This window comes from Bacillus rossius, chromosome 2 (assembly GCF_032445375.1).
Source record: "Bacillus rossius redtenbacheri isolate Brsri chromosome 2, Brsri_v3, whole genome shotgun sequence".
In the NCBI taxonomy this organism is placed as follows: Eukaryota; Metazoa; Arthropoda; class Insecta; order Phasmatodea; family Bacillidae; genus Bacillus; species Bacillus rossius.
This window is the reverse complement of record NC_086331.1, coordinates 59,098,515-59,117,103: the sequence shown is the minus strand read 5'-3', so window position 1 is coordinate 59,117,103 and position 18,589 is coordinate 59,098,515. Positions and strand designations below refer to the sequence as shown.

General features: G+C 37.6%; 1 protein-coding gene across 7 annotated transcripts in view; it reads right to left on the bottom strand.

Moving 5' to 3' along the window:
- LOC134529311 (ephrin type-A receptor 4) overlaps positions 1–18,589 on the bottom strand; it is a 396,457-nt gene that overhangs the window by 150,306 nt on the left and 227,562 nt on the right. For all 7 annotated transcript variants that reach the window (XR_010074530.1, XM_063363232.1, XM_063363230.1 and 4 more), the window contains exons 3-4: positions 16,454–16,629; positions 12,690–12,769 (exon numbers count right to left, since the gene is read on the bottom strand). Coding sequence is in view for 6 of the 7 variants with exons in the window: in XM_063363232.1 (XP_063219302.1) it covers positions 12,690–12,769; positions 16,454–16,523 (150 nt within the window). In the remaining variant the exon portion in view is untranslated. The remainder of the gene's footprint in view (positions 1–12,689; positions 12,770–16,453; positions 16,630–18,589) is intronic.

The following is an 18,589-nucleotide window of genomic DNA, read 5'->3' as shown; positions in this document are numbered from 1 at the left end:
TTTGTGCAGGAAACTATTCGAACATTAAAGAAATATCCTTCATACTCAAAGAACTGAGGGAAGCTGGCTACATACAATAATGGCTTAAATTAAATGTATGTGTATAAACTTGAAGATAAATTAATATATTTTCTTTCCAAATGGTATCTACCATTTATCGAAATCTGATTTCTAAATAAAACTTATAACTTAAAGGTGCAAAATACGTTACCACTGCCAGTCAAAATGTATACTAATAAAGTCATGTCAGTAATCATGCCAAGTTCGATAAGAAAAGTAATTGGAATCAGTTGGAACCAATTGAAGATGGAGCTGTTAAAGCATTTGGAGCCTTTTGAAGCATTTGGAGCCTTTTGGAGCATTTGGAGCATTTGGAGCCATTTGGAGCTGTTGGAGCCATTTGGAGCTGTCTTAATCATTTGGAGGTTGTTGGAGAATTTGGAGGCTGTTGGAGCAATTGGAGCCTTTTGAACATTTTGAGCCTTTTGGAGCCATTTGGAGCATTTGGAGCTGTTGGAGCCTTTTGGAGCATTTGGAGCTGTTGGAGCCATTTGGAGCTGTTGGAGCCATTTGGAGAATTTGGAGCATTTGGAGCATTTGGAGCTGTTGGAGTCATTTGGAGCTGTCAAGCATTTGGAGGCCGTTTGGAGCATTTGGAGCCATTTGGAGCATTTGGAGCTGTTTGAGACATTTGGAGCTGTCAAGCATTTGGAGGCTTTTTGGAGCATTTGGAGCCATTTGGAGCTGTGTTAAGCATTTGGAGGATGTTGGAGCATTTGGAGCCTTTTTTTGGAGCTGTTGGCGCATTTGGAGCCTTTTGAAGCATTTGGAGGCCGTTTGGAGCATTTGGAGCCATTTGGAGCTGTGTGGATATCATTTGGAGCTGTGTTAAGCATTTGGAGCTGTCAAGCATTTGGAGGCCGTTTGGAGCATTTGGAGCCATTTGGAGCTGTGTTAAGCATTTGGGGGCTGTTGGAGCTGTTGGAGCCATTTGGAGCTGTGTTAAACATTTGGAGCCATTTGGAGCTAAGAAGTAGTCGTTGCACGTCTATGCAGGGCTAAATGTTTATAAGATTGCTGGCTTTCGCAAGTGATTCTGTAGGATAGAAATTGTGTAATAAATATTATGTTTGTAAAAGACTTTGTGGTATTTTATTTCTCGAACCTTACACTTTTCTGGTACTTTTTCAAAATTAAAGTTGTTTTGTATCGGGCAGGGATCGAACCAAGGACCTTAGTCGATCTAATCAATCTGTATATAGATTACAAATTTATTTAATGAATTTTGAACTTTTTCCCGAATCTCTAGCATTACAATTACGAATTACCAATATGGTGGTCTTGATGTCTGATAGGATGATGGTAGTAGAGGATTTAAAGTCTCTTTAAGAATTTTGAACATGGTTTATTGAAATTATTATTTATATAAAATTAAATGTTTTGCATCATTCAGGGATCGAACCAAGGACTGGAATCGATATAATCAATCAAATTCTATTAAGTTAATTTTTTGATGAATTTTGGAATTCTTCCCGATTTTCTAACATAAAAATTACGGGTTTCCAAGATGGCGTCTAAATTTCAAGATGGCGACCATAACGATAATTGCAACATTAATAGGATCCAATATGATGGACGCAACATAAAGTGTAACGATGGTATAGTACTCACCAAGATGGCGGGTGTAACGAAATATGCAACATTAATATAATCCAAGATGGGGACCGTAACGATAACTGCAACAGTGGTTTTTAAGATTTTTATTATTTATTCGATTAAATAATTTTTTTAATGATTTTTAAAAATTTTCCCGATTTTCTAACATAAAAATTGCGGATTTTCAAGATGGCGGACATAACGAAAATTGCAACGGTGACGTCATCATCCAAAATGGCGGAAAACAAAATGGCGGAAGTTCGATAAAACAAAATGACGTCATCCAAAATGGCGGGTCCAAAATGGCCGCCGTGATCTACTTGTCCCGTTACGTTTTGTCCCGTTTCGCTGTGTCCCGTTACGCTCATACAAGATGGCCGCCGTGACGTCACAATCCAAGATGGCGGACAGGACACACAGCTCCACAGCCTGACGCTTGCCGCAGAAAATACTATCCTATACTACTTGTGTTTATATGTTTGCTGCGTTGTCCAGGTTTATTGGCTGCCTGCATTTAAATTGTCTCGTCGTTGCTAGCCCACTGTGTTCGTATGTGTTATTTTATTTTTCATTACTAGTTCCTTTAAGGTAATTCTTATGCTGTCTGATATTTAGAGGTTGAACCTTTTTTATCAGTGCTTTCGTCGTTGTTTTGTACATAACACTTGTTTAGTTTCATCTTTGGTTCCGTTTTTCCGACATCAGCTGATTCAGTCTTGTTTTCTGTGAATTTTTTTATTTTCATATTTTTATTTATTTTTTGATACTTATTCGGAATTTTTCCATGACAAACAGTGAAAAACTGCAATGGCGTAGTCTAAAATACCTCATTAAATAAAAAATTCCCCATTGCATGAATCATTTAAAGAACTTCATGAACAATATTCGCCAATGAGAAGCATGATGAGAACAAACTTTAAATCGCGCGAATAGAATAATTTCCAAGCAAACGTTTTAATTACATGTTTATGTAATTTCGTCCCATAAAGTTGCTTTGAAACTGAAAACGAAGTACTTACCAGAAAAAGGAAATAAAAATAGTAAACATGTATAGGCATGAAAAGAAAAGGTTTGGTACAAATATATATTAAACTCTTTGTTAAAATTTAAAAAGTATTGAAATTCCATTAATATATTTTACATTAATCTAACTTTTGTACTAAACTCTCGAGTAAGGCCAAGATAAATATATATAGCAATCTACCGTGCTGCTCTCTATGTATAATCACGTAAACAAGATAATCAGACAAGTGAATGTTGCACGTTTATACAGAAAATCCACCAGACAACATGGTCGGAAAAACGGTCAGACAGCTCTGACAGACGCCACTGCGCGATTGTGGCAGAGCCTTAAGATTCACTGAAATGTCAGACACCCGAACAGATCCCAACATATCCGAAGTTCGCCGCTGCTTGTGCAATTTCGTGGTCCCAATGAAAAAAAAATAATGCGTGAATCTTTACGAATTTAAATTATTTTTAATGCTGCTGATCCAACTCAACCCACCTTTAACTTTAGTTAAGATCAAAACCTACCCTGCCGGAAAAAAAAAAGTATTGCATTTTTTCGACAACTTTATTTATATCACAAATCTAACTTTTTACTTTTAAAAAGGGAAAACAATAATTCATTCCTACTATAAAGGCGCTTGGCCGGAAATGAGGGAAGGCGGCGCGGCGGCCTGGCCTGGCTGAAGGGCACGCGCGCAGCCACGGGCTGATCGGAGAGCATCTCGCGGCCGGCCCTTGCGCGAGGTCGCTCAGGTACTTTCAGCTCCGAGACAGCTACCAGAATCGTGTTTAACCAACATCAAATAATCAAGAATTCATGGGGGTCAGTCTCTTGCTGGTGTACCTAGTGACAGGGCCATGGCCAAGCTAAACGAAAGGCACGGCTATGCAGAATGGGTTTAGGCATAAAATAATATGCTGATTCGCACACACTGCGAACTGGGTGTGGAGCAACAAGAGTACCCCGAGAAAACACACAGTCCCCAAGCAACGTCACCATGCTTCTCATTCACTCCCCCCCCCCCCCCTACTTTTGACCCCGCCAAAAATCAGGGAGGCGAGTAAACCAATCGGCAATCACTTATTGTATACAATGACGTAGTAATACACCAATGAGTTGAGCATAAATATATAGATCAGACTTTTGAGATGATATGTGTTCTTTAAATTGTACTATGGGATGGAAATCTGGACCTTGAAAAAGAGTGAACTGAAGAAGCTAGAAACGTTTGAAATGTGGACGTACAGGAAAATTCTGCGTTTGAGCTGGATGGCACGGGTAACCAATTATGCTATGAATATAAAAACTGAGAAGAAACAGAGTAGTACTGAATACAATTAAAATCCGAAAACTGCAATAGAAAAGTATCACCTGCTGCAGATCATCGTTTAAGAGAAGATAAAAAGGAAGAAGAGGACGAGGTGGAAGACGCAGTTGCCGTGGTTATGAGAATGTTCTGCTCCTACAGGGATTTGAGCCCACGCCGTTATTTCTCGTATGTAAACCCAACACGTCACTAGTTCCAATATGATTCCATAAGTCGTCAACTTGAGCAGGTGCAAACACGATCAAGCCGTTGCGGGTGGAGGCACAATCAGTCACGGTTCCAACTCAACACACAACGTGACTTAAAATTGTTGAAAGAAAACTTCTGTACAGCCAGTGGGTTACGTCGAGATGATGACTCGTCAGAGCATAACGAAACACTAAAAGTTAACGCTCAGAAGTGGACGCTCAATGGGGAAGATTCAGACAAACATAACAAACATAAGATTATTTGCAAGTTTTTCGTAATTTTTTTTTTACAATTACGAACTTCCAGTGTGTACCTCCATTGTTTTCTTTATCAAAGGCGAATTTATGTACCATATTACAGCTATCATATGGCTTGCCGAAAACACAGATGACTGAATTAGCGCTCTATGGCATGTTTGCATTCTTGCATACTTGCATACTGCCTCGCTCACATACTTGCTTCTTATACACTCGCATACCTGTACAACCCGCCTGTACGCTCGTGTACGCAGGGTGGTTTGAAGGGGTGGAGAAGGGGGGAAATTTCCCCCAATAAGAGCAACACTGCTTGGTAAATTTACTGTATATGGTGGAGTATACCTTTCATGGGATGTTTATGCTTTTTTCGAGAAATTTCTCAATATGAAGTTGGCAATACTGCTTGGTAACTGAATTTTCCGAGATAGTTTCGCGCGCTGTAAAAGTAAACAAGCAGCAGGAGTGTGGTAGTGAGTGTTGTTTCTGTAAACCATGTTTTTTTTTTTTTTTTGTTAAATGCAAGGATTACTGCATCGTGGTTTAAATACGAAAAAGAAACTGACATTACGTGGGTCAAAAATCGTCGCTAGAAAATTTTCGCTATTTTTTTTTTTTTTTTAATTTACTGGAATATACAACTTGGGGTTCAAGAAAATATGTATTAATGCATTTTCTTAATGCCCCAAGTATTGCATTCTACTTGATCTGAATTCTTTTTTTTAAAGTAATAACATTTATTTTTTATGGTAATAATTATGAAATGTGTTTATCAGGTTGGTATCATCAATATGTTTATTCTATGCCCGGGTTTCCATAAGCAGGGTTTTGACAATATTATTCCATGTTTTAGGAAATAAGTCCCTGATTTCCATATCTGGTAATTTTTTTATTAGCTGAAGGGCAATGGTAAACCCACTCCCCGCCCCGTTTTTCCACTAGACTCATCACTGGATTTGCCCCTGCGTGTACATGTACGTTTGCTCAAGTTTTTTAAACATGCGTGTACCCTATCCCACTATCTGTGCCACTTTCATGAAAGTTGAGTCGGCGAGGGTGGAAGGAATCGCGACGGGACTCGCCACGTCGGCGCCCATGGCCGCCGAGCATCCAGCCTGGTTCGCGCGGGCGTGAAGCAACGAGGCGCCGTCTCGGACCTTGACATGCCAATGGAAAAGCTGTGAGACAAGTTGCTTGATTTGCCAACCGACAGAATTATTTATGGCGTTTTCTCAGCGTGACCTATCTCGCGCTCCTCTCGGTGAATGGCGTTTTTCCTTTCAAAAGGCGACAAGGCAAACTTCAGTTAACTAAACTTATTTTTTTTAACGAACCCCTGCATTACACACACATTAAGATCAATGCTGCACACTGACAAGGAAACCATCGTTGTGGCAGAACTAACACCAGCAAGAGCGAGTCTTTTTCACAGTTTTTTTTTTAAACCAAATTTGGGAAATTTTTTGCATGCATTTAAAAGTAAAAGCACTTATTAGCAGTCTTAAAATATTATTGACAATGTATTAATCACAAAATGGGATAATAATGCACGCACTGTTCCCCGCCTGGGGGAAGGCAAGTATGAATGAGATGACAAAGAAACAGAGGTAGAGGTAGTGTTTTGCCTTGCACGGTTATGCACGGACATAATTAAAATCAAAGAATTCATTAAATAGTACTCGCAAACAAAATATTTTGCTGCTTAAAAACCAATAATAAGCAACATCAAAAATATTATGAAAAATCTATATATTGTTCGTCATAGGATTAAACTTTTGAAAACATGAATACCCATAAAGATAGCCTGCTGGCAGCACATTAGAAAAATTAGCTTCATATCGTAACGAAAAACTGATTGAAATAAAACTTTAACCGCTACGATATGTATACTTTTATAAATAATATTTTAATTGCAGATCACGAGATGTTTCACATCGGAATATCAAATTAATTTGTTACAAACATCTTAGGTCATTCAGCGTGGGATTTCCTCGGGGTACTGCGTTTTACCCCCACCACCGTCACGCCTCGCGCATGCACACAAACATATACACACACATTTTCTTTCTCTCTAGTCCTCCCCCCCCCCCCCCCAATGCCCGCCAAATTAAATAAAAATTAATCATTGATCACTCCTCGTCCACTCTCCACCTGCCCGCGACGATCTGCGTGCCCCAACATTGACGAGACAGCAGCCGATAGTTCGAAAAAAATCTTTGACAAGACACGTGTTAATTCAGGTGCACTGAACCAGCACCTAAAAAATTTATCAAAAATTTGAAATACTTGTCCAATTTAGATTAATATCTTATTAAAGTATCATCTCTTACACACCAAATTGATTTGTTGATGTGCAAACATTTTAGCTCTCGGTATACTGAATTTGGTAGGAGTAATTTCGTAAATGGAACGGAAGTCTATTAGCGGAAATGTGTAACACGGTGCTACCATTTGTTGAAATTTCAGAAATTTTGAAAATATAGCGGACACAAGTGATTAATATGTATATATATATATATATATATATATATATATATATATATATATATATATACACATACATACACACATATATAGCCATCATGAACATCGCAGAACCAGAATTTACACCACACATATGTATTAAAAAACTTTATAATAGTATAACTCTCTTTTACTACTTTATGTTACAATTAATAGTCATAAAAATAAATAACAACTAAAAAAAAGTTAGAGTCCTGGAATTACAACCCATAGTTAATATTGAAATGTATATATAAATAGCGCAGCGTTCATCATACTGTAAAGAGACAGTAAATTTTTAGCCCACATATATTCGACGCCATGAAAAATAAAATAATTTTGTAATTAAATATTTTACTATTAAATCTTAAATATTGGATCAACTCAATAAGGTTAAGGTTTGTTTATACGGAGTATTTACATAATGATTTCTGTCGTATAAGCAAAAACAAATAAATATATATTCATATACTTATTGTTAAAATATGTGTTAATGTTACAGGTTAATATTTTAGTAATACCATTGAAGTAGAACTTACAACGTGTGTACCTAAGTACATACATTTTTTGAGAAATCAATAGTACCGTCTTGTTAAACAGAATTATAGTTGGGTTTAACAAGGAAAATATTTTTACCGTTCTCCCCTAAAAGTAATTCTTAAAAAATTACAGCCATTTTAAGATTTTAAAATAACTCCTCTAAAGTGTACCCAGAAACAAAAAAGGGTAAACGTACATTCAAGAACATTAACGAACCAATGAATCACTCAATCGCAAAAGTGATATAAGTACTTATTTTTACAACCAGAAGTGCCATTCTGTTAAACAGAAATATAGTTCAGTTTCAAAAGGGAAAACAATGTTCGAAGTTTTTCCCTAAAACGAATACTTTAGACGATAAGAGCACTTGAAGGTTTTGGTGGTTTTTGGGATATGTTCGTGTTATTAGTGTAATATAAATATTTACGGTTTTATATGGAACAACTACGTGTGATAGTATATATATATATATATATATATATATATATATATATTTGTCAATTTAAGCATTAAACACCCCATTATAAAGACCATTTATAGCCTATGCCCAAATATTGAGCTCGACTTTGTACATTTAGTGTGTTAAAGCGTCTTTGGTGTTTAATGGTAGTTTGTGTTTTTTTTAATGTGTAAACAACATCTTAGCTCCTGGTATACGGCATTTGTTAGGAGTAATTTCCTGAATGGAAAGGAAGTCGTATGAAACGCAAATGTGTGGTCACGGTGCTGCCATTTGTGGCGAATGGCGCGAACCAAAGTTCAAAGAGACAACGGGAAACTTTATGTCATAAACTGTTTAATTAATTTTAACAAGAAAGGCAGTATTCTAATATAATTCCTTGTAGAAAATCAGGTCCACAGCCGGGGTTTAGTATTTCTTCCAGTCTTTTTCGCTTTTATCAGAGCCTCTTTTATTATATAGTTTAAACTTTCTCTCTGTAAATGAAATGATTCGATAGTCGACGTAGCTGCTCCGGCAGCAAATTCTAGCGGCGGGTGCGGAAACTACGTGTGATTCGCGTCAAGAAATGAAGTTGAAAACAAAATTTTCGTATATTTTTCTCGCTCGACATTATTTTAAAGAATTATACTTTAAATTTCGTGTAAGTGTTGCAAATTATAAGTTTATTTGCAACATGAGAACACATGAATTTGCTCGTTACCAAGATCAGATGTTTAAACATCACCGGCGAGTACTAAAATACTCGCTCACATTTTTTTCTCTCGTTGTTAATTATGTTGGAGTTTTTTTAATTTTAACACAATCCTTCCTTGCCTTTGTTGTCCTGCTACAAATATTGACAACAGGGATTCATTAAGTGTAATTATAAATGGTGTAAAAAGTGAAAATAAATTCGAACACTTGCGCGACTGTTTGAATATTACACCTAGTGAACATCTGTTAAAAAAATATTGGTGCGAAAACAGCACATGAAAGGGAGGTAACGTGGTTTCTGCTCTCAGCTGTTTCATTTAATCAAGCTACGCGCAGAAGTTCCCACAGTTTTTGAGCGTGGTGGTGGAAAAAAATTTTATTAGTCGCGCGCTGACTGCTTCATAAAAAATCTCTATTTTAGATTTTATGTTTTACTCGTTCAGAGTGGCACCTCTGATCGAAAGCTCGTTTAACATTTCCTTAACTTGCATGTCACCATTTGTAAGGCTTGAGCAATTCCTGTAGTTAATAGGAAGCACGTTTTCTGCAATGCTTCCATTTTAAGGGCCCTACCTGTCTATTCTCACATAATGTGTGCAGATCCTCAAAGGAAACCACGCTATTTAAAAACTTCTCAAGTAGGGTGTGCTTAAGAAAGAGTGGGTGGGTGGTTATGTTATTGTATTTCGTTTTAAAACTCTCTTTTTTGAAGAGCGAAAATGTTTAAAACGCGTGTTTTCAGAATAATTCTTAGGCATCCGGTACTTGCAATACACCTTTATGTTCATTTACTCGCCATCTAATGTACCTAATGGTTACCACTCGAACATCATAGTTGCCCTATAAACGACGAGAAGACTTCGCGCCAGTTCAGACATTTATTATTTTAATTATCGTCAACGAGTGTCGTGGACGTGAACACACGTTATATTTGAAGTAACGAGGGCGGACATAGGGTAAAGGCACTCAAGAGTACGCACTTAAGTTGTTTTTAATTGTAAACTTAAGATATTAAGTATTACACAAAAAGTGATTATAATAAATGAAACACTATTACTTATAGTTTACGAAACACATATTAGACAAACAGCTATGCAATCCTTTGCAACTGAAAAACATAAGTTTTGCATAAATTGAAATTGCGAACTCTTAGAGGACTGGTGTCTTAAGAGTGCGCACAGTGTCCTCCAAGAGTACGCATCAGCACCCATCACATTTAAAGTGTCCAGACCCTTCATGTCTTGAGCAATCTTCGTGCCACCACTGTTTACATTTGCCGCACTGTACCCAATCCTCTAAAATCGGTTCTTGATAGCGTTCATCGCAACCTGGACTTCAATTTCTTCTTCAACTGCATGTAGGCCTACCGCTGAAGTTGATGGTACAGCGGGATTGTCGAACTGTACTGCCTTCTTTACTTGTTTTCTTGTTTGAATTTTCTTAGCCGTCTTGCTTACCAGAAGAGAGTTTTTAAATGGCGATGAAGACATTATTTCAGACTTCTTACCTGCCACTTTTCGTTTCCTTGAAATGACACACTTTGGTAATGGTGTTATCATTGAGGGTGGAACTCACTGTAATTCCGCAACGGAATCGTGTTCTGCCAGATCATCAGTTTGAGTGTGGGGTTCATCAGTTTCAAGACTTGTTGAATTTTTTGGTGCGTTTGGGTCTTCTTCAGTGACGTCCAGTTGCTCTTGAGGATGGTCTGTCACTTCAGCAGGTGCAAAGTCTTCATCATAGAAGTTATCGGGATTTAAAGGATGTATACCTGTTGATCTAAAAGCATTGATTGCCTTTTCCATCGTTGCTACCCTCGTGTAAGCACATGTGAAGATTTTTGCAATGTCATGCTGGGTGATTGCCCTCCCTGGATGAATCACCAACCACTTTTCTGCTTCTTGAGCAAAAGACAGTAAAATCCTATCTCACCGATAAATGAATAAATCTTAGCAGTGCTGCTGTTCACATGATGTTTATGCTTTTTTTAATGAAACGTTTTTATATATAAAAAATGAAAGTAGGTAGCCCTAAGTTGATAGTTGATAGTTTTCTCACTCTGGCATTAAAACTATTAAGTCGTAAAATAATGTAAAACTCGGTGAAATAGTTATTATTCATCTGTTTGCAGCATTTATTACCCTTTTACACCAATGATCCTCCGACAAAAATTAAATGATGCATGATATTATCATGTGTCTAAAAAATAAGTGTAGGTACATAATGCTAACTGCTTTAAGTCTTTTCCTAAGTGTTGACTCATTCACGCCCAGAGATGCAGCGAGTTTCCTCTTTCTCTCGCCGGCTTCTATTCGTCTCTTAGCATCATCAATTAATTCTTCAGTAAAAATCAATTTCCTGTCTGATTTTCTAGTATACTTTTTGGAGGTCATTTTCGTCAGTGAAATAAATTCTGCAACAAGAAACAGTTCAATTGTAAAAGTCATATTTTGCCATGCAGAAACGGCCTCCAAGAGTACGCAGTAGACAATTCGGCCTCTAATAGAACGCATTGCTGCGCACTCTTAGAGGCACCCACACAAATGCAACGTTTGTACAACAGATAGCAGCAGCCTTCACTTTGGCCGCCCGTTACCACGTTATCGTAAACAATAGACTCTAAGCTTCGGATTACCATAAAATGATTCGCGGTACCTCGTTGATGTATTACTTACAAAGACTATTTTACTCTTTTTCATATTTACATCAGGAGAAAGCAAATGTTATTCTTACCTCTTACATACGAAATAAACCGATTCTACAAATTTTCTTAGTGCAGTAAAGCACACACACACAAGCTTCAAGGAGCCACCTATCGACTTCTCTGGCCAGTGCTACCAACTTCAATATATTTATACTGCGCGCTCTTAGGGACTGCGCACTCTTACCTGCCTTTACCCTAATGTAAATTACAAATATTTGTACATTTGCAATTTTACGCGAAGGCAACAAAAATATGTTCGCAGTAATACCAGGTTCGGATTCTTATCCGGGTATTTATGCTTCATGTTGTCCCAGTACCTACATTAATAACAATTATTTGTAAACCGACCCCTGAATAACTTTCTAATATTGACTGCGCACATTAATAAGCATAATAAAACAAATTAAAATCCAATTGTTGATTATTCAATTCTATTTCCCATGCTTTAAAAAAAAATGTTTGTACTATACATCAAACGAAATTTAAAATTATGCACCAGTTCGTAAGAAATTTTTCAGTATTGTTTCCAAAAACGTATTTCATACGTGCCAAAATAACCATATAAATGTGTTGTAAAAATGTTCATTTGCTAAAACTAAGATGGCGATCGCAGCATTTTCTTGGCTAAACCATCGATAGCCAAAATTAGAATAGACGGACGGCATTAGAACCCCAGTACTTAAAATTATGTATACTTGCTAAGTTAATAAAACTGTCAAATTTTTATAAACTGATAGTTATTATAACACTGCTACATTCATTGCGCATATAAGGATGATGGTAATCTACTCTGTAAGTCACTCAACATATCACTTAATCTGACTAGATCAAAAAAATATCTGGAAGAATTAGCCATTTGTGATATATATGTATGTGTATATATATATATATATATATATATATATACACACACACACACACACACACGCGCGCGCGCGCGCGCGCGCCAGATGATATTCTGTGTTTACCCTAAAATATAATACTCTTTAAGTTCTCGTATTATCAACCTAAAAACGTCAAACTTTCTTGCATAAACCGACATAAACAAACATCTGACCTAAATCAAAACCTAAAGCAGTTATTTTTTATCTGTAACTTTTAAAGTAAAACACGCAGTATAAAAATGCATTATTATAAGAGAGAAATGTCGAAACATTAATAAAATTCCATTCCTTCCCATATTTTTAAAAGATATATTTCAATTAATCACACAATTACGTTATCTAAAAGATTGGAAGCGTATCAGTTTCCTCAGTGGTTCTTTCCTGAACAATTTTTATGTCACTAAATGCGTTTTCCCAGGAATAGTCCAGCCAGGCCAGGTTCAAATTTTTTTTTATAGTACTTACCCCTGGAGTGATAGCCTGGGGACCGTACGGAAATCTTGTCCAGTCAAGTGTTGGGTCCAAGGTCGTATCCAGTAGTACTACTGTAACAAATAAATTTGTACGTTTAGGTACCTGGAAAATATCACCACATTCCACTAACACTTCGCAATGCGTTTTGACATCTCACTAACTTCGTAGACATCATGAGCGACATTACCTAATATTATTTGTTTACTGGAAAAATGCACAATGAAGCCCATTTCAAACTCAAAACCATAAAGCGAACACAGCGAAAATGTAGTCAAGACTAAAAGCAAAAAATTAAAATTTCTTATAAAAGAAGTTAACACACATATGTTGACAAACGACACAACGCAAAGTTTTCGCGCAATTTTACCGTTAGTTGTCAGTCAGCGTGCTGGTCGTTGTGCAATACTATCCACGACAATAGCTGGTGTCTGACGTGTCACAGATCAGCACCACGCGTCTGCACGATCAAACCCTGACGTCACTATATTTACGCAGGGGTGCCCACAAGGGGGGGGGGGGGGGTAACGACGCAGACTGCGTCATTAAAATTTCAGGGGGGGGGGGGGGGTGTGGTTAAAAGATGAGAAAAATGTATATATTATTTACATAATTATAGCTTCTAATGTGAAAATACGTTTCTGGTGCTTTGATAATTGAAAGGGATCTTGTAAATCAAATTGGCAACCCCGCACTTTCCTCAATAAAACCAGTTTGGCATCTGTCGGTTCAGGATGGAAATATTACCTGATATGACCAAAATTATTATTAGAAAATCAGTTTTAATTAATGCAAAATGTAATAAAATATAATACTAAAAAAGTATAATAATATAAAATAATTGAGTGAATCATTGAGAAAATAGCATAAAAAAATTCGGGGGGGGGGGGGGTGAGTCATAGTGTTTGGGGGGGGGGGGGGGGGGGCACCTCTGATTTACGGGAGCGTGGTCGAAGACAAAAACCCGAGCTGAAGTCTATTTTTTTTAAATAGTGAACCGTTCCATTTCAAGTAGTTTCAGAACTGAAATACGAACGGAACTGAGGCTATCAGAAGCTTCTTCCCCTCTGAGGTCCCGCAGTTGAGAAGTTCGTGACATTTGTGCCTGTGTACACTAAAATTTAAAATGTCGGCATCGATCACGAGCAATGAACGGCAACACTTCAAACCATCCACCGATACAAATAACTGATAACTGTGTATAGATAAATAAATATTAATTTATAGCGGAAATTATAACTATAAGAGTGAATAAGTTTGCTGATCTAGTGGAAATTATTGAGTTCGTGTTAAAATCATATACCACCCCAAAATAAATTTTTCTTTTTTACTAACAAGTCAATAGTTTCATAAAGAAAATAAAGTGTGATTTGAGCATACACATTTCTTAAACCAAAAAGAAAAAAAAAGTGTAGGCTATAAGTAGTGGATATACGCAAAGACGTGTGAATCCGTAGAAACTCCTCTCAGATTAGCAAAAACCTTTGTCACAGAATAAATATTTTCTGTGTGCTGACGGAGAATTACGAGCAATATTTGCAAAGCACCTTTCTGATAATAGGTGGCGGTTCACTCCAGCGTTTTGACGGGATTCGAACCGATGCCCCTCGTCGGCCGGCAACGGCGAGAGACGCACTGGGAGCGAAAATGCAAAAGGGCCTTGTCGGTGTGTTATCGCAAAGGTCTGTCATGCTACACGCCGTTGAGCTGGAAAATGAGGTTCAAGTCAACCATGCTTTTAATTGGCTCTTTTTCCCCCTTCCCGTTCCGCCATCCCACGAACATGGCGTGCGTGCGTGTGTGCGTGGGCGTCGCGCGACTCTCGACCCTCGACCCTCGACGGAATCGATCCCTCGCAGCGCTATATTAGCGAGCTGTTGTTTTCGGCGTGGCAGGCGCGGCGAGCTATGGAGCTGATCCACAGACGGTCGGCCTCGCGTCGCAGTCGTCCAATAATCGAAAAATCAACAGCAAGCCACGCGCGGAGGCCATTTCTTCTTACTATACAGGATGTGTCTGAATTCGTCCGGCAACTTTCGGCTGCGGTTTCATTACGACAAAATAAGATGAAAACATCTACATAACTAATGGTCTTAAGTGTTTTCCAAGTCTGGTATACGTCTTTGAAGTTGGAGATGTACAACATTTTTAATGTAAATAACAGAGAAAGTTTTTGTAAGATGGAACACTGGGTGTCTGGATTATGTTTAAATGAATAACGTTCTACAATCACCGCGAATTCTGTTGCTGTGACAAAATTATTTAATTGAAATAATTGGGTGCAGTAACGCGTCACAAAAATGTGCGTAAAAAAAGGTGCTACTCCAAATTATTTCAATTATAATTTTGCTACAGCAACAAAATTCGCGGTGGCTGTAGAACAGTATTCAATTAAACATTATCCAGACGCTCAGTGTTCTATCTAAAAAAAACTTTATTATTTACAATCAAAATGTTGTTTACCTCCAACATGAAAGACGTATAACAGCAGCATTGGGCAGTACTTTAAGCCATAAGTCGTATTATGTTTTCAACTTATTTTGTTGTGATGAACATGCAACCGAAGTTTGTTGGGCGAATTCAGACTCACCTGCGTCGTCACCAAAATACGCCATATAATTTCAACAGTTTTTATGCAATATTTTATCAATCGATATTGAAAATTTTCCTTTAATAAGGCAGAGGTACTACGTTGAATTTTCAAAGACGTAGTGTCTAGAGACAGTATTTTCACAATTGTAGTCATTCTCAAAATAATAAAGAATACCTTATGCCAATGACTTCACAGAGGAAAATTTTGTAGCAGCCTGTCACTATAAACTTCAGTTATTCCACTAAATTAGAAACAATTAGTTGACAAAGATGAATTTGGAAAATAATATATAAAAACTGAAACGGCCTAAAAACTTTTCCAACCAAGAAGCATCCTACACGTATCCTAACTATTAAATACTACAGTAGACAGATCGCATGCACGATCGCTCGAACCCTCAAGCCTATCCTTTTGCCAAACAAATAAAAACTGCTCAACAGGTATTATAAGTACAAACTTTGTTACTACAGACGTTCGGGATAAAATTTCCCTGACACAAAAAAGGAATTTTCAATTTCTTTTTATTAAGCATATTACAACAATTCAACAATTATTAGCGTAAAGAAAAGTAAAAATAAATAATAACATAGGAAGTAAAAAAAAAGGAATTGTATTCGCAAAAAAATAATATTATATTTCTACGGAAAATATATAGCTAACCAGCTTTACTTCAATAGTTTTAAATATCCTTTTTTTAATTCAGTTTTCAAAATTTTTATGTTAATTCAAGTCATTTTTGTTTAATTTTATAAGTGGTACATCTCCAGCTTACTTTTATGTAGATGTACCACTACTCAAATAAAACACAAAATATTTGTATGGACATGAAAGTGTATAATAATCAGATATTTTTAAATTGGTTGATAATTTTTTTTTTAAATAAAGTGGTGCGAAGCAGAGTGTTTGGACCGAGATGCGCGGTAGGATACTGAGAGTAGAGAGAGCTACTGTCGAGCCCAGCTCCAGTAGGAAAAGTAAATAGTGATCTTATTAAAGTGAAATTAATTTGTGGACTATCATCCAAATTGTTGTAATTTTGTCAATAAATAAAACACTAATTAACTTGTATTATACTTTCCGAACCTGCATTTCCACATGTAAAAATATTTTGGCATATTAACACGACTGAGCCGAAACCGGAGCATAAAGCCAGAGACGATCTCACCTTGCTCGGCTGAGCTGAAGCTGAACCAAAGTCGTAGCACGACGCCGAACAGCAGCCCCAGCGTGAGCATGTCAACGGCGCGCGGCTCAGCAGTCGCTTGCTGGCTTCTTCACCCGACACCTCGCGGCGTCCTCCTATGTCTGCCTCATGGCGGAACGCTGGCGGCGATCCGGACCCTGCAACACACCAGCAGCACACTCATTGCAAGCACTTGCAATACAACTAACATTTCCTTCAAATACATATGACAACATACGTCTCATAGCGGATCGCTGGTGACGATCTGGGCACTAAAACACACGACCAGCAACATAGGCATTGCAAGCAATACACAATACTTCTGAAGTATATGAATGGGGCTCCGGAACCTGGGTTCCAGGGTAAGGTGCCTGATGCCGGTCCGACATATTGGATTGTGATGTCACGGCGGTCATCTTGGATGATATTGACCTTTGACCTTGACCCCGGGAGCCATCTTGGATCCGAAATTTTGTTTTCCGCAATCATGGATTAAGCAATTTTGAAATTGAGAGCCCCACTCACAAATGTTGCACTTTTCGTTTGGAACACCATCTTGGATGTGTATAACATCATCATTGCACTTTACGTTATGGTCGCAATTTTGGATTCTAGAAAGTTGCAATTTTCGTTACGGCCGCCATTTTTAATTCTTGCATAATGTTCGCCATCTTGGATCTAACATCAGTTACTTTTCGATTCTGACATCATGTGCGCCTTCTTGCCGTCGCCTGCTGGAGGCCTCCATCTTGGATTACCCCATCTTTGTTTCTGGTGTTTGTTCCTAGAGAGCGCCAGCATCGCTCTGTCTCATGCACATAAGGTCGATTTCCTATTACCTACCATTGCTGTTGTGGTCCTTATCGACACATTAAATTTAATTTTTTTATACAAAATACATTGAAGATCTGTGATTCGAACCATCACAGCTCTGACTTCTGGGTTGGAAAACATACGCCTTTAATGGCACAGCTATCCAGACTATTACCAGACTTAGAACTAAATAATGTATATAAAAAATAACAAGCACATATTCGGACTTGTAAATTCTTTGAATTCGAAGGAATAATAGCATCATCTGTTCGAGAAAGGAACAACAGCTTTATTTTTCAATACTCGCTACTAGGAGTGCTAGTGTCACACATAGTACACATATCAACTTCTAAGGTGCGCCGTCGCCATATTTTTTTAATTACTTACCACCAGGAGCAATAGTGTCACATAGTATACACATTGTCTGCCAGAGTGCGCTGCCGCCATGATAGTTTAATTTTTACCCGTAAGTGTGCGCCCGCCATCGTATTGGTCGTCTTGGCCACCATCTTGGAAATCTATATTTGGCAAGTTAGAAATCTAACAAAAGAATCACTTATCAAAATAATGATTGATTCGATGGATTACAGAGTTTGGTTCGATCCTTCCGCGATCCAAAAAAAAAGTTCATTGTATGCAAAACAATATTTATCTTATTTTAAAATGGTGAATAAATCCTAAAAGAGGCTTAAAATTTCATCTACCAGCCTTCTTGCAAGCCGATGTTGACATATTGGCCACCATCTTAAAAATTCGTAATAATAACCTAGGTTTTCGGGAAACATTCCAAAAATCATCAAAAAAAATGAGTCATTAAAATAATGATTGACTCGATCGATTCCCGTCCATGGTTTGAATCTCGGTCAGTGATAAGAGTAACTAAAGCTTAAAATAAATTTTAAATAGTGTTTCCCATTACCTTTTGTGGAGTTTATTTATCATTCTCTCTAGAGAAAACGACTATATACCAGAAAACTGTCCGACGAAATAAATACATTGTCGCTGTGTCTAGCAAGACTGTATAATTTTTCGATACTTGAAATACCTTCCAACCAGGTCCTGTACAACGTTTGACATATAGACCAAGTGTCTTAGAGCCACGAGGACAGGTCATGTACGATGTCAGGCATATAGACCAAATATCTCCAAATTACAAGGCCTTCTTCGTCGATAACAAATCCTTACTAATATTATAAATGGGAAAGTAACTCTGTCTGTCTGTCTGTCTGTCTGTCTGTCTGTCTGTCTGTCTGTCTGTCTGTCTGTCTGTATGTCTGATTGTTTGTTTGTTACCTTTTCCCGACT